The 22,488-nt window shown below is 23.4% G+C and overlaps 1 protein-coding gene across 8 annotated transcripts in view; it reads left to right on the top strand.

The window, feature by feature from the left end:
- LOC122499558 (dystrophin, isoforms A/C/F/G/H-like) overlaps nt 1-22,488 on the top strand; it is a 557,697-nt gene that overhangs the window by 455,755 nt on the left and 79,454 nt on the right. For 7 of the 8 annotated variants that reach the window (XM_043607985.1, XM_043607988.1, XM_043607987.1 and 4 more), the window contains one exon: nt 2,173-2,339. In XM_043607985.1, coding sequence (XP_043463920.1) covers nt 2,173-2,339 — 167 coding nt within the window. The remainder of the gene's footprint in view (nt 1-2,172; nt 2,340-22,488) is intronic. The other variant, XM_043607986.1, reaches the window with a different exon arrangement.

The raw sequence follows: 22,488 nt of genomic DNA, 5'->3' as shown, positions 1-22,488 counted from the left end.
ATATTTAATCATTATTATTTTTCCATAGTAATTAAAATTCTTCAAAAGATTCAAATTCAAACCTTTTTGAAATTTAACAATTTATAAGAATATTTATTATAAAACATGAAGATATTGATTACTCCGAGTCGGAGTGGACAATTTTCAAAAACATTTTTTTAAAATTCAATTTTACGTAATTTCAATTATTCAGAAATTCTTCAATTGAATACGTAATAAAAAATAAACACTTGAAATAATTACAGAAAAAAATTCAATTAAACTTTTTCAACTGCAATTAATTTTTAAATCAATTTTTATTAGAAAATTCTACGAGAATTCAATTATTTAAATGCAAAAATAAATAATTTATTGAATAATATTGAATATTTCTTAAAATTTATTTCTTGTAAAGAGCTTTATCAAAATTTTTTGCAAATATTTGATTTATTTTGACGATTTTTAATAAAATTGTTAAGAACAATTACATTTTTCGAGGAATTCGATTAAAATTGTATTAAAAATAATTGAAATTCTGCGATGAATTTTATTTATGAAAATAATTGAATTCCTAAAAAGAATTTTATTATTTATGAAAATAATTCAATCCCTGTCAAAAATTTTATTATTTATTAAAAAAATAATTAATTTATTGCGAAAAAATTTATAAAAAAATTTGTAAATAATAGAATTACATATGAAATTGAGGAAAATTTTTGAAAATAATTGAAATTTTGCCAAAAATTTTATTAAAATTTAAAAAAAAATTGATTTTTGTATTAAAATTAAATTGAAGTTAAATATTAAAATTCAATTGAATTCTGATATAAAAAATATGATTTATAAAAAATATTTAAATACTTTGTATAACCTATTTTTGAAAAATCCAATAAATTCAATTTAAAATCGAGAAATTATTTTTAATTCAGATGTAAAAAAAATTTTATGTCCCATTGTTAGTTACAAAAACTTTCTTTTTGAAATTTAATGCCAATTTAGTATTATTTTAAAAAATATAAGTTTTCGAAATATAATTCTTTCCCAAAAATACGATATTTCAAAACAATTTTTAAAAGTAATAAAATTAATTTCTTTCAAATATAAAAAATTTATTTTAAATGCGAAGAAATTTATAAAAAATTTGTAAGTAATAGAATTACATATGAAATTGAGGCAAATTTTTGAAAATAATTGAAATTTTTCCAAAAATTTTATTAAAATTTTTAAAAAAATTAAATTTTGACAAGAATTTTATTAAAAATGTTTAAAATAATTGAATTTTGAAAAAGAATTTGATTACTTTTGAAAATAATTGAATTTTATGCAATCATTTATAATTTTTCCAAAATTCAATTTTTTTTAGTGTTTTTGAGCAAAATTCGTCTATAAATCCGCTATTTTTAATAATTAATTAAATATACATTAAAAAATTTAACAAATTTCAGAAGAATTTGAATTTGTTAAAATTTTTAAAAACCTAAGTAATCTTTAAAATTTCTAATGAAATTCATTGAAAATTGAAATTTTATAAAATTTTATCAATATTCATCTATTTATGAAAATTGTAAACGAACTTGAAAATTTAATTAATTTTAAACTACATAAGTAAAAATTAAGTTAAATAAGTTAAATTAAAAAATTACACACGCGCATTATTTTAGCTTGTTAATATTAAAAGGGAATTATTAAATAGAATTTAAATTTAAATTATTAAATAGAATTTAATTATTTATTTTATATTTTATTTCTCCCTCAATTTATTATCTAGTTGTCCTCTTCTTGCTTCATACTTAATTCCATTATTAAAAAGGAATTTTTAATTAGTTAAAAAGGGAATTATTCAATAAAATTTAATTATTTGTGTTATATTTTATTTTTCCTTCAATTTTTTAATTTTTACGTGAATTTTCGATAATTTTGAATAAAGGAATTTTAATAATATCGAATGAGAATTTTTAATAATATCGAATAGAGATGCCAATTTTTTTATAATGTCGAGTGGGAGTTTTGAAATATGAAATATAAAAAGGGAGGAATTTTAAATATAAATATTTTATTATAAAAGTATAAATTATCGAATTCTTTTGGTTTGCGAATTTGAAAAGTTTTATTAATTTATTTTTTTGGCACCATAGATCACATGACCCGTTAACGGTATTGGTTTATTTTATTTTTTTATTTTTTTTATTTCAGCTGGTCGAGAACTGGATGGAGATTCGAGGGGCTATAGAAGTGCAGAGGAGCAGGCCCGCGAATTAACGCGCAGCATTCGCAGAGAAGTGAATAAATTGTCCGAGCAGTGGAACGCATTAATCGAACGTAGCGATGCATGGAAGCGAAAACTCGACGACACCACCAATGTGAGTAAATTTTATATTTTCCTATTGATTTCTTTTTTTTTCATAGGTTTTAATTTAATTCTATACTTTTTTGGAAAGAAAAGAAGAAAATTTTCATGGACAAAAACTCTACGAAGGAAAAATTGTCCAAATCGCTCTAAATTTAGAAACAGATTTTCCATACAGACAATTTTCACGAAAATAAATTTTCCTCCTATATACGAAAAATTTATACTTTATATTTTATTTATTTAAATTGAAAATACACTGAAAAAAAAATTTATTTGTTTTTTTGTCAGTGCATTTTGGAAAAACTCCACAAAATAAATAAATACGTAAATAAATAAATAAATAAATTGCAAATTCCCCCAAAAAAATTCAAATCAGAAAATTTGAATAAAAATAGAATTTTAAAATCACTGATTTCAATCAGAGTAAAGGGTTATTTAAAACAGTAAAAACTTTCCGTTTTATAGACTTCAAAGGAAGTTTTTCAAAAAAAAAAAATGCGAAAAAAACCAACGAATAAAATTGAAGGAAAAATTGAAAAGAAAAAAAAATCCTCAATGGAAAATTGTAATTCCCAGTGAAATATTGTAGAAAGTATCCAGATCGATTTATAGATTTGAAAATCCATTACTAGTTTATGTGAGGCACTAGCCTCCCTAGAGTACCGTTCAGTGGATGAAATCATTCGATTTTTATTCTACATTTAAGAATGAAAATCAAACTCCAAGAAAAATATTACTACAAATAAATTGTCATTTTCAAAAAAAAAAAAAAATTTAATATTTCAAAACAATTAATTTTGTTAAAAAAAGAACACTATCAGAGATTTTTTTCTAAATCAGGAAATATTCAATTGTGAATTTTCTTTTTTTGCTATTATAAAGCAATACTATTTTTGCTAGCACACAAACGTTTCTCCTATTCATTGAAAATGGCTTTGTGCCTCGACAAACCTTTGGTATTATGTAAAAAAAATATATATATGTGTATACAGATTGAGGTGTGCGAGTGAGTACATTTGAAAGATGGAATTGAGAAAAATGGTTTGAAGGAGGGTTGAGCAAGTGCGTCCCTTACCGATAACACTGCACACAACTCACAATACTTCAAATACCCGATCCAATAATCTTCGTTTCCTGCTTGGAGTTCCTTTTTTTCCAAAAATTCGTTCTGAATTGAACATTTAATGGAATGTTGCTTTTTTATTTATTTCTTCTATTTTCCCCAAAAGCTGATTAATTTACTCTAATTTCCTCCAAGCAATTTTTCTTTTATCTAAAAATTATATTTCTTATTGAAAATGATTTACTAAGTAAAAATATTAATTTATAATTTATTAATATATTACAGTATATCAATAATAATTAATTAAGAAATAAATAGCTTCTATCATTAATTAATATAATTAATTGATAAAATAATAAATTGTAATTATTAATAAAAGTAGAAATATTTTCTAATAATTTATCACCCGGAGAGAAATTTTATTTAAACCAAATATAATTTATTTGAGTTAAATTAAAGTATATTTATCTCAGAGCTAAGTAGATTATTTATTTGTTTAAAATAAAAAATTTTATTCGACATAAATAAAACTTTTATTTGAATCAAATAAATTTTTATTAAAACCAAATAAAATTTATTTGAAAAAAATCTTGTTGGCTCTGAGTTAAATATATCGCTTTTTCAGGGTATAGTAAAGTAAGAAAAATAAATAAGTTTCAGGATGGAAAATAATTTTTACATAAAAGAAAAATTAACAAAAAAAAAATGAAATAAAATGTTCTTTTAAAATGTTTTAAATAAAATTAATATACTAAACATCGTTGAATTCTTGCGAAGAATTTTATCAAAAAATTTAATGATAATTGAATTCCTTCGAAGAATTTCATCGAAATTTTTAAAAATATAATTTAATTCTTTCGAGAGATTTCATTAAAATTGTATTGAAAATATTTGAATTCTTGCGAAGAATTTTATTAAAATTTTTGAAAATATTTTCATTATTTTGAAGAATTTCTTTAAATTTTTTAAAAATAATGGAGATTTTTAATAAATTTTAATTGAAAATTTCGAAAGTAATTAAATTTCATGAAGAATTTATTTCAAATTTTTAAATTAATCGTGTTTGTTAATAATTAATTAATGGATTTTATTAAAAAATTTTATAAAGTATAATTAAATTCTTCTCAGAATTTTATAACAATTTAGTAAAATAATTGCGAATTCATTCAAAGAATTTTATTAAAATAATGAAAATAATTGAATTCTTTCGAGAGAATTTCTTTAATTTGTTAAATATAATCGATTTTCTTAAAAATTGTACCTAATTAATAATTTTATTAAAATTATTGATAGAAAATTTTATTTCCATTGAACCATTCTATTAGAATTAAATAATTAAATTCTTTTGAAGGACTTTTTAAATTTTTTTGAAAATTATAATTTTTTTTATAATTTTCATTGAATCTTTTGATAATTTTTTGGAAATATGTACAATTAATTTAATTTTTTACAGAATTTTATTGTACAATTTTTTTAAATAATTTAACTCTTTGAAGAAATTTTAATAAAAATTCTACGGAAAATAATTGAATTCATACGAAGAAATTTATTATATAATTATAATTATTTAGTATTCAATTATTTTTGAAAATAATTAAATTTTTATAAAAAATTCAATTATAATTAATTGGAATAATTATATAATTGAATTCTTTAGAAAAATTGTTGTACCTATTACAATTTTTTAAAATAATTAAAACCTTTCGTGAAATTTTATTAAAATTTTATTGATAATACTTGAATTCATAAGAAGAATTTTGTTATTTATAAAAATAATTTATTTTTTGTAAAAGAATTTGATTAAATGTTTAGCCGATAATTTAATTCTGTCGAAAAATTTTAAACAATTTTTTGGAAATAATTGACTCATTTCGTAAAATTGTATTAAAATTTTGTTAAAAATAATTCAATTCAATAAGTGAATTTTGAAATTTTTGAATCTGAAATCATTCAAAAATTAAATTTGAATTTTTGAAAATTAAGAAATTTTAAATTTTGCATAATAATGATAATAAATAATAAGGGTGATATTCTATAAAATAATTGTAACTAAAAAAACCTAAAAAATTAGCTAAAGAAATTAACTAAAAAATCAAACAACAAAATTAACTAAAAGAACAAAAAAAAACTACAAGAATTTAAAAAAAAAACTAAAAGAATAGAAATAAAACAAAAAAAAATCGATTCAATGGAACTCTCGGTTATGAATCAGTAAAAAAAGAAAAAAAACCCTCAACCAAAGATCAAGATTCGAGAGAATGTTTTCTCATGAATGAAAATGCATGTAAGACTATTATTAAATCTGTCTGTGTGTGTGTGTGCGTTAAAGCTGTACTATCATACCGAAAGGTATATATTCTCTGTTAGAGATTGGTATGCATGGGAGTAATTCGCGTATGCGATCACCCTCGCCCCCCTCCCCTCCTCCTTTTCCTATGGTAGCAGCACCCTACAACCCCCCCACTGGGTTGACCAAGATGCAATCGTAAACTCGCTTATGTTCACGAGCATAATGCACAGAAATACGCGTCGCATTCCATTCACGTAGTTACGTTAACCTCGAGTGGGTGATGCCCCGAAAGTTAAGCTCGCAAAATATTTCACGTGCGACATTTCACTCTCAATTTACTCTCTGTCTTTTCGTCTAGGCGCCACACGCCGGCAAAAAAAAAAATTTCCTGTCTTCTTTTCCTTTCACTAAAAAAAAAAAAAAAAAACAGGAAAGGAAAAGAAAAGAAAAGATTCAAAAATTTGCATTCAGATTTTCTATTTGTCAAATCTTTCATTATTATTTAGGTGTACGATTTTCCTAACAATGATTTTACTATAACAACAGTTTTTTTGTACAGTTTTCCTTAGGATATCAAATTGAGACAATTTGACATCCTTAGAAAAATTGTGTAGCAATGGTTGCTGTCTAAACGATTTTACTAGCAATGGTTACTATGGAAACGATTTTTCTAGCAATGGCTACTGTCTAAACGGTTTTTCTAGCAATGGTTACTATTTAGACGATTTTCCTGGCAACGGTTACTATAAAACGATTTTTCTAGCAATGGCTACTATAAAAACGATTTTTCTAGCAATTATTACTATCGCAACGATTTTATTAGCAAGGGTTACTATCTAAACGATTTTCCAGCAATGGTTACTATCTAAACCATTTTCCCAGCAACGGTTATTAAGGAAACGATTTATCCAATTAGGCTTACAGTAGGAACGATTTTTCCAACCGATTTTCAAGCAATGGTTACTATCTAAATGATGTTACCAGCAACGATTTTTCAAAAAGTTTTTCTAGCAATTGTTACTATCTAAACGATTTTCCTAATAACGTTTTTTCTAACGGTTTTTCTAGTAATTGTTACTATTTAAATGATTTTACTAGTAACGGTTACTATGGAAACGATTTTTCTAGCAATCTTTACTATCTAAAGGATATTTTACTAGCCAGGGTTATTAAGGAATTGATTTTTCCAGCAGTGGCTACGATCTAAATGATCTTTCTATAAATGGTTATTATCTAAACGATTTTAGTAGCAACGGTTACTATAGAAACGATTTTTTTGACGGTTTTTATAGCAATGGTTACTATCTAAAGAATTTTCCCAGCAACTGTTACTATTTAAACGATTTTTCTAGCACTGTTTACTATCTAAAAGATTTTCTTTCAATGGTTACTATCTAAACGATTTTCCTAGTAACGATTGTTCTATCAATGGTTCTATCTAAACGATTTTTCTAGCAATGACTGCTATCTAAACGATTATTCTAGAAACAGTTTTTCCAACAATAGTTACTATCTAAACGATTTTCCTAGCAACGATTTTTTTATCAATGGTTACTATTTAAACGATTTTCACAGCAATAGTTAATATGGAAACGATTTTTCCAGCAATTGCTACTATCTAAACGATTTTTTAAGAAACAGTTTTTCCAGCAATGATTACTATCTAAACAATTTTCCCAGCAACGATAAATATGGAAACGATGCTTCAAGCAACGGTTACTTTAGAAACGATTTTTTACAATTTTTTATTTTTTATAAAAAATAAAAGAAATAGAAAAACAAAAAATATCGTCATCATTTTTTTCCCTTATATTTTATTCCACTTTTGCGATTTCTTTAAGAAATGTAATGAATCGCGTATTATTCTTTTTTTCTCTCTCTCTCTCTCATGAAATAATAGAGACCATTAGTCAGAATTTTCATTTTGCTCTCGGGAAATAATTTCAGGAATAATTAATATTTAGTATTTGTGTAAATAAGCGTACTAAGTTCAATTGCTCTTTAGTGATGAATAGTCCAAGGCTCCTCTCTTTGGTAAATTCTCTTATACAGTTTTTTTTTCCTACTTTTTGCATCAATTTTTTTTTTCGAAGAGTTTTGATCTTAATTAAAACGAAAAAATTATATTTTCTCACCAAGACCACCATCTGCTATATACGCTGTCGACTTTCTTTCTCAGTTGGCAATTATATTTTTAATTTTCGCTGACGTATCATTCATTATCTTGACATTTTCTACATCTCTTTTCCATTTGCGTGCTATTAGAGATTTTTCAATAATTCACTATTTTTTTTTCACCCATTTTATTGATCCAGTCTGTTTCATTAGACATTGCTTTTTAATTTATTTTTGTAAATTTTTTAATTTAATATTTCATCTTTGAAAGAAATTGCTTTTTAGTAGGGAAAAAGTTGGTACTTCTTCTTCTTTTAAAATATTTTCAATTAGTTTTCTTGTCTTTTTTTTTGTGTTTGTAAACGGGAAAAAAGTGAGAGAAGAAAATCAGGAGTGAGATAATTTAAATTAATTACTTGAGAAAAATTTTTTTTTTTGAAAAAAAATTATTAAAAGTTATTTATACTTCTGTATGGATTTTTATTTATTTTTTATTTATTTTTTATTTAAGTATTTTTATTTGTTTATTTTTTCTTTATATATTTTTATTCATATATTTTTATTCGTATATTTTTATTTATATTTTTATTTATATTTTTATTTATATTTTTATTTATATCTTTTTATTCATATACTTTTATTTTCATGCCATTATTTATGTATTTTTTGTTAATATTTTTCTATTCATATATTTCTATATTTATATATATTTTTTATTTACTTTTTTTATTTGTACTTTTTGTCATTGCTTCCTTTTTTATTCGAGTTAATCAACTTTTTTTTTACTGGGCTGTATAAAAGCTTTCGACGCTACTCATCAAGTAAATTAGAATGAACAGCTTCCTGTCCATTAAAGAAGTTCCAATGAGGCAGTAATTAATTGAGAAAATGCCTTTTAACTGAAAAATTTCTTTTTTTTCTACTATGTATTTATCACCATTTATAATCTCTCAGTATTTTTCATTTCAATTTTCCTTAAAAGAAAAATCTTTTATTTTGAATCAAATAAAATTTATTTACATAAGAAAAACTGATATTTTAATATAAATAGAAAATATAAAAATATTAAGTCAAATTTTTTTAATAGTTAACAATTAATTTTCGTTCCACTTTTTATAATCTCCCAAAATATTTTTTTTTTTTCTATTTTAATTTTCAATTCTTTGTGTGATAATGGATAAAGCTTTTGGAAATAATTAAAGTATAGAGAAAAGTGAAAATTAATAGAACGCAAAAAGTAATCCTCTCTTTCTGCGGTTATGAAAAATGATAAAAATTGGAAATGAAATTTTCATTTTTTAATTCTATATGTATTTATTTTGTATATATAAAATCCTTTGATTAGTTTCAATATTCGTAAAGAGCATAAAATATCGTGGCATTGGATTTAGCTTTGAATGTTGTTTAAACTTGAATTCAATATTAAACAAGCCATTGGTGATTTAGCATAGTGTATGTATATATGGGGACTCTCGTCTCTGAAACAGCTTGGTTAGATATGCAGAACAGACTGTCGGGCTAACTAGGCCAATCAAAGGATGTTAACCCTTTCAACACTTCCGTCAACCTAAAATCCTATTCAATAAATGAATAATAGAACTTGTTTAATTTTTATACACTTGGGAAAATTCAATAATTCCTTATTCTCTTTTTCATGTGAAAATTTCTCGAAATTGTCAGAAAGTTCTCTCTGGAGTTTTCTGATTTTTTCTCTAAATTTATCATGCTTTTTCTAAATTTTCTCTGGTTTATAATTTTCTTCTCTAAATTTTTTTTGGGTTTTTATGCATTTTCACTAGTTTTCTATTTTTATCTCAAAAAAATTTTTTTTAAGTAATTTTCAATTTTTCTCTATATTTTCTCTAGTTTTCTATTTTTTTTTCTCTATTTCTTTAATGTTTCTCAAAATTTTCATAGTTTCCTGTTTATTTTCTAAGTTTTCTCTGGTTTATAATTTTCATCTCTAAATTTTTAAGGTTTTTTCTAAATTTTCTCTAGTTTTCTATTTTTTTCTCCACAAATTTTCTCAGTTTTCTCTAATCTTCTATTTTTCTTTAAATTTGCTCTAGTTTTCTATTTTTTTCTCCATAAATTTTCTCAGTTTTCTCTAATTTTCTATTTTTCTCTAAATTTGATCTAGTTTTCTATTTTTTTCCCCTATTTTTTTAATATTTCTCAAATTTCTCATATTTTTCTGTTTATTTTCTAAGTTTTCTCTGGTTTCCCTAGTGTTTTTTTTTAATTTTCAATAGTTTTCTATTTTTTTCACTAATTTTTTAATGTTTCTCGAATTTTTCTCTAATTTTCTACTTATTTTTTAAATTTTCTCCGGTTTTTTTTGAAACTTTCTTCGGTTTTTTTAGAAGTTCTCTCAACTTTAATTTTTTTCTCTAAATTTCCTCAGAAGCTTCCCAAGTTATCTATTTTTTCTCTTTTTTTATGATTTTTTGAAGTTTTTTTTTTAGTTTTTTATTTTTTTTACTAAATTTTTTCTCGTTTCTTATTTATTTACACCAAATTTTCTTTCATTTTCTGTAAGTTTTCTATAGCATTCTATTTCTTTATCTATAAATTTTCTCTTAGTTTTATCTAGTTTTATATTTTTTTAAAAATTATTTCTAATTTTCAATTTTTTCTTTAAGTTTTTTCTGAGTTTTCTTTTTTTTCTCTAAATTTACTCCAGTTTTCTATTTTTTCCCAAAATTTTTTAAAGTTTCTCTAAATTTTCTACCCTTTTTCTGAATTTTCTCCAATTTTCTCTTTTTTCATTAAATTGTTTCTAGTTCTCAATTTTTTTTTTTTCTAAAAATTTCTTTAGTTTTCTACTTTCTTTCTTGAAAATTTTCTTTATTTTCTTTTACTTTTCTCGAAGATTTCTTCAGTTTTATAAATTTTTTTTTCTAAATATTTGAAAGTTTCTCGAAATTTTCTCTAATTTTCTATTTTTTTAAAAATTTTTTCTAGTTCTCAATTTTTTTTCTTCAAGTTTTCGTTAGTTTTCTTTTTTTTCTCAAAAATTTTTTATAGTTTTTCTAAGTTTTCACTAGTTTTCTATATTTTTCCTTTACATTTTCTCAAGTTCTCAATTTTTTCTCTGAGTTTTCTTTTATTCCTATAAAGTTTTCTAGTTTTCTATATTTTTCCTTTACATTTTCTCAAGTTCTCAATTTTTTCTCTGAGTTTTCTTTTTTTCCTATAAACTTTTCTTTAGTTTTCTATATTTTTCCTTTACATTTTCTCAAGTTCTCAATTTTTTCTCTGAGTTTTCTTTTTTTCCTATAAACTTTTCTTTAGTTTTCTATTTTTTTTCTTTAAATTTTCTCTGTTGTCTCTGAGCTTTCTTTTTTTCTCTACATTTTCTGTTTTTTCTGAGTTTTCTTTTTTCTCTCTAAATTTTATCTAGTTTTCTACTTCTTTTCTCTAAATTTTCCCTGTTTATTCTGAATTTTCTTTTTCTTGATAAATTTATCTTAGTTTTCTATTTTTTCACTAATTTATTCAAAGTTTTTTTTAAATTTCCTCTAGTTTTCTATTTTTCTTTTTAATTTTGTCTAGCCGTCAATTTTTTTTCAAAGCATTTCTCTAGTTTTCTATTCTTTTTTCTTTAAAATTTCTCTTCTTTTCTTATTTAGATCTCTCTAGGTTTTTTTATTTTTCTATTTTTTTCTCTAAATTTTCTTTAGTCTTCTATTTTTTCTTTTAATTTTCTCTAGCTCTCAATTTTTTTTTCTTAGTTTTCTAGTTTTCTTTAAACTTTCTCGTCTTTTTTTACATGCGTCTAAGTTTTCTTTATTTTTCTGTTTTTATCCCAAAAATTTTTTATTGTTTCTTTAAGTTTTCTCCAGTTTTCTAATTCTTCTCTTTAAATTATTTATACTTTCTGTAAGTTTTATCCAATTTTTTAATTCCCTTCTTTAAATTTTTTATAGTTTTTTTTAAGTTTTCTCTAGTTTTCTATTTTTTTCTTTAAATTTTCTCAAATTTTCTCTAAGTTTCCCATAAAAGTTTTCTCTAGTTTTCTATTTTTTTCTTTAAATTTTCTCAGTTTTCTCTGAGTTTTCCATAAGTTTTCTTTTCTTTCTTTAAATTTTCTCTAGATTTCCATTTTTTTCTCCAATTTTTTTAAGGTTTCTCTAAGTTTTCTTCAATTTTCTATTTCTTTCTTTAAAATTTCTCGTCTTTTTTTTAGATCTCTCTAAATTTTCTTTAGTTTTCTATTTTTTTCTTTAAATTTTCTCAGTTTTTCTCTGAGTTTCCCATAAAAGTTTTCTCTAGTTTTCTAGTTTTTTTTAAGTTTCCCCAAGTTTCTTTAAATTTTCCCTACTTTTCTATTTTTTCTCTAAATGTTCTCAAGTTTTCTCTAGACTTTCCTAATTTTCTTTAAGTTCCCACTAATTTTCTATAGGTTCCCTCCAAGTTTTCCCTAATATACGGTTAAGTTACCATATTATTCACAGTATCATTTTTCCTTCAAAATATTTGAGGCAATATTTATGCCTAATTTTCCTAGAACCGTTTATAATTTAGCTGTAATCGATATTGATAAAGCATGAGAGGCAACACAAGCTTTGAACGAAACTCTCGTTTCCTGTGACGTTAATGTGTCTGGCTGGAACATCATTATCAATCTAGATTCTGACGAGTGGGGTGCTTTATCAGTCAATTAGAAGGTACTCGCTAATTAGTTAATTAACAAGTGAATTTACGTATACAATGAATTGTATCATGAGTTTAGTAATTCACCATTATATATACAATATCCTTCAACTCCTTACAATCGTATGAAGATTTATTCCTCACGTCACCTCCATTCATCTTTTCTCTTATACTGTTAAATGTTTCGACAAGCAGAACACAAGTTTTTTTCGTTTCATTTACCTTTCTGGTAGCTAAATAATGTTTATTTCTTTATTCCTTTCGTAAAATTAGTACTTCTTAATTTTAAAACTAAGAAATTAAATATTAAATAAAAATATTAAATAAATAAAAAAAATTGTTAATAAAAATTGAAATTAAGACTAAATTTAGTACATTAGGACAAAAATTAGAACACTACTTAATTTATCAAACAAAATAGCTTTTAAAAACGAAACTAAAAAGCAGAAATAACTTTTGGAAAAGATTTCCTTTCAACTCTATAAGCTTTGGGTTGTTGAAAAATCATAAAACTAGAAAACTTTTTTAAAGAAACGAGAAAGTTGAAAAAGAGTCAAAGATTTAGAGAAAAGAAAGAGAGAAAAAGAGAGAAAGAGAGAGCTTAGAAAAATTCCCAAAAAGAAGTATAAAACTAAAATTAAAGAGATCTCTCTCTTGAGCATTGACTCATTACTATGAGCACGTGTTGAAAGTTATTTTAAAATTCACAACGATTCGCCAAAAAAAAAAGAGAGAGAGAGAGAAACAAAAAGAGGAAGGAAAAAAATTAAAGTCAATTTAAATTAAAATTATATATATGAGAATGAGAGAGAGAGAGAGAGAGAGAGAGAGAGGAAACAGCCACTTACTCGTCTGTTCGCCGCTCCTGTTCCGTCCCAAAGTTCATCCATGCGTTTAAACTTTTGCTTCGCTTTTGCTCTTCGCACTCATACTGTGACGCCATACGTCCAAATATACCTGGTCACACATTTTTCGGTTCAACGCACTCACATTTTTATAAAAAAAAATTTTTTTCCTTTCTCTCTATTTTTTTTTTGCAGTTTCCTGAAAATTCTTTTCGTTTACGTAGGCCAACGTAATAAACCTTATCTTTGTTGATAAAACGATAAGGGACATTCCGTTGAGATTGCCCTCTAGTCTTCTCGCGCCCGCGTTTATACGGACAGTCATTCTCTTATCTGGAAAGTTACTGTCCATCATATTCAGATATTACATAACTGTATCGCTGAAAATAAAGATTTTTTTTTAAATTACAGTAAAGACAGGAAATTTTGAGTCTTGGGGCACTTTGACGCACTTTTTACTTTCATTTTTTTTTATTATTATTATTATTATTATTATTATTATTATTATAATTAAATGAAAATAAAAATAAATCAATTTGGAAACAAACAAAAAATAATCGAAGAAATAAACAAACAATGAAGAAAGAAATAAACGAAGAAACAAACAAAAAATAAACAAAGAAATAAACAAAAAACAAACGAAAATAAAGAAAGAAATAAACAAAAAACAAACAAAAATAAAGAAAGAAAAAACAAAAAAATAAGCAAATAAATAAACAAATATTTAAAAACAAATAAATTAAACGAACAAATAAAAATAAAATTTCAAAATGATTCAGATTTAGAGCGTAATTACCCTCTGAATGTGACTCACTTAAAAGTTAATTTTATACAAGGGGCATTTCAGGGGGAATTTTCATTAAAAATTTTTCTTTGTTTGGAACAATTTTTTTTCGAATTCTATACGAAAAATAAGAAAACTCGTATTTTCTATTTTTTTATTAGATGAAAATTGTGGAAGTTGTGATTTTTTTAAATTCAACTTCTTTAGAAGCCGAAGACTTTATAGGAGGCGTTTTTTTCTGATACTTCTAGGAGATGGGAAAAAAATTTCTTTATGAAATTTAATCATTTTTTCTTAAAGTTTATATAACTTTAAGAAAAAACGATTAAATTTATTTATTTATTAAATTTTGATACAGAAAATTTGTTCCTATCTTCTAGAAGTATATCAGAAAAAACGTTTTCGGCTTCTGAAGAAGTTGAAATTAAAAAAATCACAACTTCCACAATTTTTATCCAATAAAAAAAATAAAAAAATACGGATTTTCATATTTTTTTAAATAGAATTCGAAAAAAATTGTTCCAGAGAAAAAACAATTTTCTATGAAAATTTCTCCTGGAATGTCCCATAAATCGATGACTGACCTTTTGCTTTCGAATCACAGTTAAAAATAGTTTATTATTTTTTAGTTATTTTGTAATTATTTATTATTCATTTTTTAGTCATTTTTTAATAATTAGAACATTAAATAATAAAAAAAACAAAAAAAAAGGTTTCTACTAATAAATCAGATTTTCTTCAGCAAAAAGTCAAATCAATGAAATTGTTAATTGATTCAAATGTAAAGAATAAAATAACTAAAAGAAAAATAATTAAAATAAATCAATTTTTATTTAATTTGACGAAAAAAACTCCTTTCCGAGCAGAATTCTCTGATAGAAATGTCTTGCGTTGAGGGAGAAAGAAAGTTTGACAGACAGGAATTGATTTTTTGCCCTCAGGACGTGAACTATAAAAATGTTACATCAAGTTTTTTTTTGTCCTTAATTGAAATTTAAATTAGAATTTTTTTGATGTTTATCATTTGAATTGAATGAGGTTTGTTCAAATTCAAAATAAAAACTCCATTGTTTTCTCGTGTTACTAAACCATGAAAAGAATTACATTTCGTTCCAAGATACACACTCCTCGGATATATATATGATTTCATCACTTTTTGCTGAGTCTTAAAAAATTTTTTTTTAATCGTACGCGATATGCGCCGAAATCCTTTCGTTTGCAAAATTAATTTCCTTAAGTTATTTTGTTCATTCAAATAATTTGAGAATTTTTTTTTTTTTATTTAAATAATTTAGAATTCTTTTTTCATTTAAATTAGTTTGAGAATTTTTGCAATTAAAAATTTTTTTTTTCTTATTTGCAAAATTATTTAAATTTTATAGAGTTTTCTTTTCATTTAAATAGTTCAGAATTTTCTTTCTTTGTATAAATAATTTAGAATTTTATTTTTTCTTGTCTTCAAAATCATTGAAATATAAAATTTGCTTTTTATTTAAATAATTAAAAATTCTTTTCTTTGTCATTCGACCCGAAAAGAGATTTTTCTTTTTCTCTATAATTTTTTTACTCGAAAAAACTTGTTTTCAATTTTGAAAAGAAAAATTTTTTTTCTCGATTGCCATATTTATTTGATGCTGGAGAATTTTTATCTTCTATCTTTTGAACGTCTTTAAACCGCCTTGAATAAATAAATCATTTTGGTGAGGCCTTCACACACAGGTCGATCGTGCAGAGATGGAGCATCACCGGTCACGATTTTAGAAAACGTTTTCGATTCGTATATGATAAAACCGATAACTCCCAACTTTACTCACAGTTATCTTTTAGTCTCTCTTCTTTTCATATAATATAATTTCAAGAAATAAAAAACCGCCTCACGTCCCTCTCACTCTCTTTCTCTGATGTGCTATATATATTACAAATTTTTTTTTTTTTTTGAAGCCAATATCCTTCAATATTTCGTGACATTTAAATTTATATTCGACGACATTTATGCGAAGTAGAAAAATTATTACATGAAAAATAAGAAATTATTTCCTTTGTTTTTCGGTTTGATTAGAAAAAGTAAATTTTTTTTCACTAAATAATTGAGGATCAACAATTTTTTTAAAACTATTTTTATAATCTAAATTATAAATTTGTAAACTCGGGGGGAGGGGGGGGGATTAAATAAAAATTATTTGGTTCAAGTAAATATTTACTTGAATCAAATAAATTTATTTTCAGTGTTTCAATTCTTTTATGAAAATCAATAGAAAAAAAAGTGTAAACAAAAAAAAAAATAGAACACTGATGTTAATTTATGAGTTGAGAGTTAAGAAAGATTATTTTAATTTTATAGTCCTCTCTTTAGTGCAGGAGTAGTCTTAATCAAGACGTATAGTACTTAAATATACAGAGGTAAATATATATGTACAAAGATTACTCGGAACATTAATTTAACTGCCAAATTTAGTTGGGAATTTTCTAAGAATAAGAATGCATTTAAGAACAATTTGCAGCAGCTGTTACGCATAGGGTCATCATTCAGATCAGAAATAAGAATTAAATAAAGTAGTTGAGAAGGACGTTCACTTCTATAGTCGCGCAATTTAAATATATAAAGAGAGAGAGAGAGAAAGAGAGGCGAGTGTCAGTTTGAGTAAATTGCACTTATCTTGATATCGTTTTGCCTCATAAAATAATCGATTCTAATCCTTCGAAGTGGAGTTTCAGAATTGAAATTTTGAAAAAAAAGGTGACTAATATTAAAATAAATACCAGTAGACTATTTTTATTTCACGTTCAATTTAACTATCAATTTTAATCTCTAGAAATGTGTATTTACTTGCAATATACACACATTCATGATAATTTACAATTTCACAATGATAAAGTAAATTGTCCATTAAGTCTAATGAGACATCATTTTATAAATGATTCAATGTGGATAGTGCAACATACTTGGTACTTTATAGACGATTTAATATACATATCGTAGATATGATTTCATTTCTTGACTATTTCTATCGGAATTTTTCTATTTTTAATTTTTTCATTTATTTATTTTTTGTACTATTTGTATTTTTAATTTTTTCATTTATTTTTTTGTACCATTTGTATTTTTAATTAATTAATTTATTTTTTATATTATTTTTAGTTTTAATTTTTTAGTTTATTTTTTGTACTATTTGCATTTTTAATTTTTGCAATTATTTATTTTTTGTATTATTTTATTTATTGTATTTTGGCGATTCTTCTGAAAGTAATATTTTTTTATGTCTTTTATTAATATAATTTATAAGTGATTAATTTTAATTTTGATTTAAAAAAATGTAATGAAGCTGAATTTTTTTTTGGTGGGAAAAAAATTGAAAAAATTGTTTTCAAAATATTCTATGAAAGTCTAGATCTCATTTGAGGTTTGAGTACTTATGTATAAAGTTATATATATATATATATATATCACCTTATAACAACTCTCAGTTACGTACACCAAACTTAAATCCTGGTAAATACTTTTGTGAGGCTGTAAAGTAAAAGTTAAATCTCTCGAGTTTTTTTTTCTTATTCTGAAGCTTACAACGGATTTGTTATAATGATATTTACGGTCTTAAATTAAAAAAGTTATCTCTCCACGTTGTGTAGTACAAAATTGTCAGCAGAAACTTTGAAATCACATCTTTTTGAAGAATTTTCTTCAAAAATTTATTGATTTTTTTTTTATTTTTCATTTTTTTTTTTATTGACTTTCTTTTTAATTTTTATTGATCTATTTTACACATTTTATTTAGTAATTTTTAAATTTTCACTGAAGATTTAATGAAAAATTACTGAGAATTGATTAGTAAAAAATGTTCGCTAGTAAATTAAAATTTGTTTAATTTATTGACTAATTGTGATTAATGAACCGAAAGGAATATTTTCTGCTGCATCATTTTCGAATTCATATATTATATACGCATATATGTATAATTCATTAGAGAACAAAAACTGAGACTGTATTATAGAATTTTGATACTTGCGGTTTTTGCCTCTTAACCCTTGTATATATAATTATTAATTAATAGCAGTCTTTCACGAACAGAAATTGTTCGAGGTAATTACTCGAGTTATAATCATCAATTAATTAATCAGACTTATTTTTATGAGGATTTGATAATTTTTATTTGGGGATATTTATGACTCTTTGCTTTAAATTTAAAATCAGTTTATATTTACTGATTTATTAGTAAAAATCATTTTTTCGTACTGATAAATCGGTAATTGTTAATTATTAAAAACTTAATTAGAAAAATATTTTTTTTTCCATAGAATTTTTTATAGAAAATTATTTCATTAATTAACTGATTCAAAAGCAAAAGGTCAATAGTCATTTCTTCTGGAATGACTCATATAGTCATTCCAGGAGAAATTTTCATTGGAAATTTTTTATTCTTTGAAACAATTTTTTTCGAATTCTGAATAAAAAATAAGAAAACAGGTATTTTTTATTATTTTATTAGATGAAAATTGGTGAAGTTGTGATTTTTTTAAATTCAATTTCTTCAGGAGCCGAGGACTTTTTAAACACATTTTTCTCTAAATACTTCTAGGAGATAAAAAATTTACTGTGTGTAATTTATTCGTTTTTTGGATTTTCAATAAAAAAAAATTCGCCTACCTACAGCAAAAGTGTCTGTAAAAAAGGAATTTAATTTGAAAAAGTGACTTTTCTCAAAACCAGTGATCAATTTTCGAAATGTTTTTTTAATCAAGTTACTAATATTTTAGTTACTTTTGCTGAAAATATGCCATTTTTTATTGAACATAAAAACATGAAAAAACGAGTAAACTTCATTTGTAGTAAATTTTTTCTTATCTCCTTGTAGTATTAAAGAAAAACGTCTTCGGCTTCTGAAGAAGTTGAATTTAAAAAAATCATAACTTCCAACAATTTTCATTCAATAAAAAATAAAAAAATACGTATTTTCTTATTTTTCGTACAGAATTAAAAAAAAATTGTTCAAAGGAAAAAAATAATTTTCAATGGAAATTTTATCTGGAATGATCCACGTATATGAATTGAAAAAGCTGCATTTCAGCATTTTTATCAGTTGTTAAAAATTCTTTATAAGAAAAATATTAACTAATCAGTATCAAACATTGATTATTCAAATTAATATTGGAAAAATATAAAAATATTTTTTAAAATACCACTGACAGATAGAAATACTATTTATATTAATATATTAAAAATTTTTAATTTCAATTTTTTATTAATTTTAAAATTTTTAATAAATCACCAAGAAAATAATTAAAATTACATTAGAACAAATACAATTTATTCGATTTAAACAACAATTATTTGTTTCAAGTAATTATTTATTTGATAAGATAATTGGTTATTCGAAACAAATAAATTTTTTTTCAGTGTGCTAACAGTTTATTGTTATTGGTGACAGTAATTGATTAATTTAATTCATTAATTAAACATTAATAAATTTATTATTGTTAACAATGAAATATTACATTATTGTTAACAGTAATATACACTGACAAAAAAATTTGATTCAAATAACCGATTATCTGATTCAAGTAAATATTTATTTGATAATGGACAATATTGTCTATTATCAAATAAATATTTACTTGAATAAGATAATTTTTATTTAAGTCATTTAAATAATATTTTATTTAAATACTAAAATTATTTATTTAATATTATTGTTCAATTCAATTTACAATTTATTATTTATACAATTTATTATTTATACAATTTTATTTAATACAATATATTTGACATAAATAAAATTTATTTGATCCAAGTAGATATTTATTTGATTCAAGTAAATATTTATTTGACAATAGACAAATAATCGGTTATTTGAATCAAATAAATTTTTTTTACAGTGAATTATTAATTTATCACTGTTCATAATGATATATTACATTATTGTTAATGTTAACCGATGAGACATTATAATTCTAGACTGAAAACAATCATTTGGTATAGATCATTCACTACAACTCTCAAGATATATAAATCGAGTGTATTCTTCTTTACTACCGGTTCATTTTCCACCCACGCTACGAAAACATCGCACGAAATAAACCGACATTAACCGAGATCGGTCGACGATTCGAATATTTGAAAGCAACGTGGGGGATTATTTGTATGAGAGAGAGAGAAAGAGAGATTTATCCAAAGTCCGAGAGGCAATGCTTCGCTCCCAATGTGAGAGCGACGGGTCTACTTGTTTGTGAGTCTTTCTTTCTTTACTTTCTAGTTTGTGTTCTTTTTTCCCACTCTTCTTCCTCTTCTTTTCTTTTTTTTTTCTTTTCTTGTGTGTGTGTGTGCCTCTGGATTTGTTTCCTTATCGCGCGCGCCGAGTCCACCTGCGCACTCTGTTATACAGTTTCCTTTTTTTTTTTTTTTACTTTTAAAAACGTGTCGAGAGTGATTCACCGGAATGAAACATATATTTTGTTTTGACTCGCTGAAAATTAAATTATAAAAGATTTGTTTTTAATCTAAGGTAATGTGTCGAGTGGTATTTTTTAGATAGAAGCGCAAAAAATTGTTTAGTGAATTTTTTTTTTTTTTGAAATTTAAATATTGATTTACGAAATTTATTTTTCGGAAATAAATAATTAGTGATTTGCATTATTTTGATAAAAAAAATGGTGTAAAAAAATAGTGAAGTTTGAAAAATGAAGAACTCAAATGCAAAGAAACAAAAAGAGATAAAAAAATGGTACAGCAAAGAAACAAAAAGAGACAAAAAAAAATGGTTTTTTGTCTCGAAAAACAAAAAGATTGAGAAAATTCGAAGAAGCGAATATAAAACTAATAAATAAAGAAATAAAATGGACCATTAGGATAAAAAACGATTTTATTTTCAACTAAGATGTAAATGGAGAGAAAAACAAGAGAAAGAGAAAAAAAAATAAAAATTGAGTATTGAAGATGCAAAAAGATAGACTTGCAGATAGATAACATCACAACACAACTATAAGTTTTTATATTTATATATAGAAATTCGAGAGGAGATATAATCTCGTTAAATCGAATCGTTTTCGCATGTTGCTCAATGATTCGAATTACCGGCGGTAATGTTTGTTTCCCGAAGTACCTGTGAGGCTCATAAACCACAAAACCACGTGGATATGGTTTGCCTTTTAAATTCACTCAAGAATGAAATATTTGTGTGAAATTTTTTCCACACAAATGATTCGTGATCTTTTTTTTCTCCACTTTAAATATTTAAAAATTTAAACACTTTCATTTCTTGTCCCACTGTCAAAATAAATGTTGAATTCCAAATATAATAACGGTAATTTTTTAAGTCTTGCAAATTTTTACCGAAAGATAAAAGAATTAAAATTAAGATAATTTATTAATTTTTTTCTACTTTTTTTAATTAAAAAATCAATCTTACATTTTTTCATAGTTTTAATTTATTTTTCGAAAGAAATTAATTTGAAAAAATTAAATAATTTCAATAGTAAAAATTAATTTAAATTGAAATATTATAAATTTATTTAAATTAAAATATAATTTTTAAATAGAGATAATATTCAATAATTGTTATGAATTTATTTTAGTTTAAATATTTAAAATGCATTATTTTAATTAAAATATTTACAATAATTATTTATAAATTTATGATTACAAAATTTATTGAACTAAATGATATTGATAATTCAATTTAATTAAAGAAATTAAATTATAATTAAACTTGTGTAATATTCTGAATAAATTCATATTATTTAAACGCTCACTCTGCTGAGTTATTTTTGTGTCAAATATTTTTATTTTTAACATAATTTTTCTCCTGAGAGTTTATTTTCTTCTGCATGTTATTTTTGAACTTTTATTTTTGCGAGAAAAAAATCTTTCTCTGAAAAAAAATTTCTATTACTTTCAAAGAAAAAGAAGCAAAAATTTCTCTTTTTTCAAAACAAATGAAACTTTAATCTGTAAATAAAAACTTAAATAAAAAAAATTACGGAAAAATAAATAAAAAAATAAATAAATAAATAAAAAATAAATAAGAAATAAAAAAATAACTAGAAAATAAATAAATAATAAATAAAAAAAATAAATAATAAATTAAAAAATAAATAAAAAATAACACTCTATATGGACAAAAGTCTGTTTAAATAGTAAATTAGAATTTTAATCAGTTGAAAACACTAATTAGCTAGTAATTAATTACTATTAATTACCAATTACTTTCGATTAAGTCACAAATTTTAAAATTAAAAGAAAATAAAAATATAAAGAAAAAAATTCTCTTACGAATCTTGAAGAAAAATTCGTATCGAAAAAACAATTTTTTTGTGACATATTCGGTTCAATTAATCTATAGAACTTGAGAGGCTGATGTATTTGTAGAACACGCGTGGGCAAATCGGACAAAAACGCTCAACAAGCAAGTCATT

Source organism: Leptopilina heterotoma, unplaced genomic scaffold (genome assembly GCF_015476425.1).
Source record: "Leptopilina heterotoma isolate Lh14 unplaced genomic scaffold, ASM1547642v1 Lhet_169, whole genome shotgun sequence".
Lineage (NCBI taxonomy): Eukaryota > Metazoa > Arthropoda > Insecta > Hymenoptera > Figitidae > Leptopilina > Leptopilina heterotoma.
Note: the sequence above shows the minus strand (reverse complement) of the source record. Positions and strands in the feature narration are given on the sequence as shown.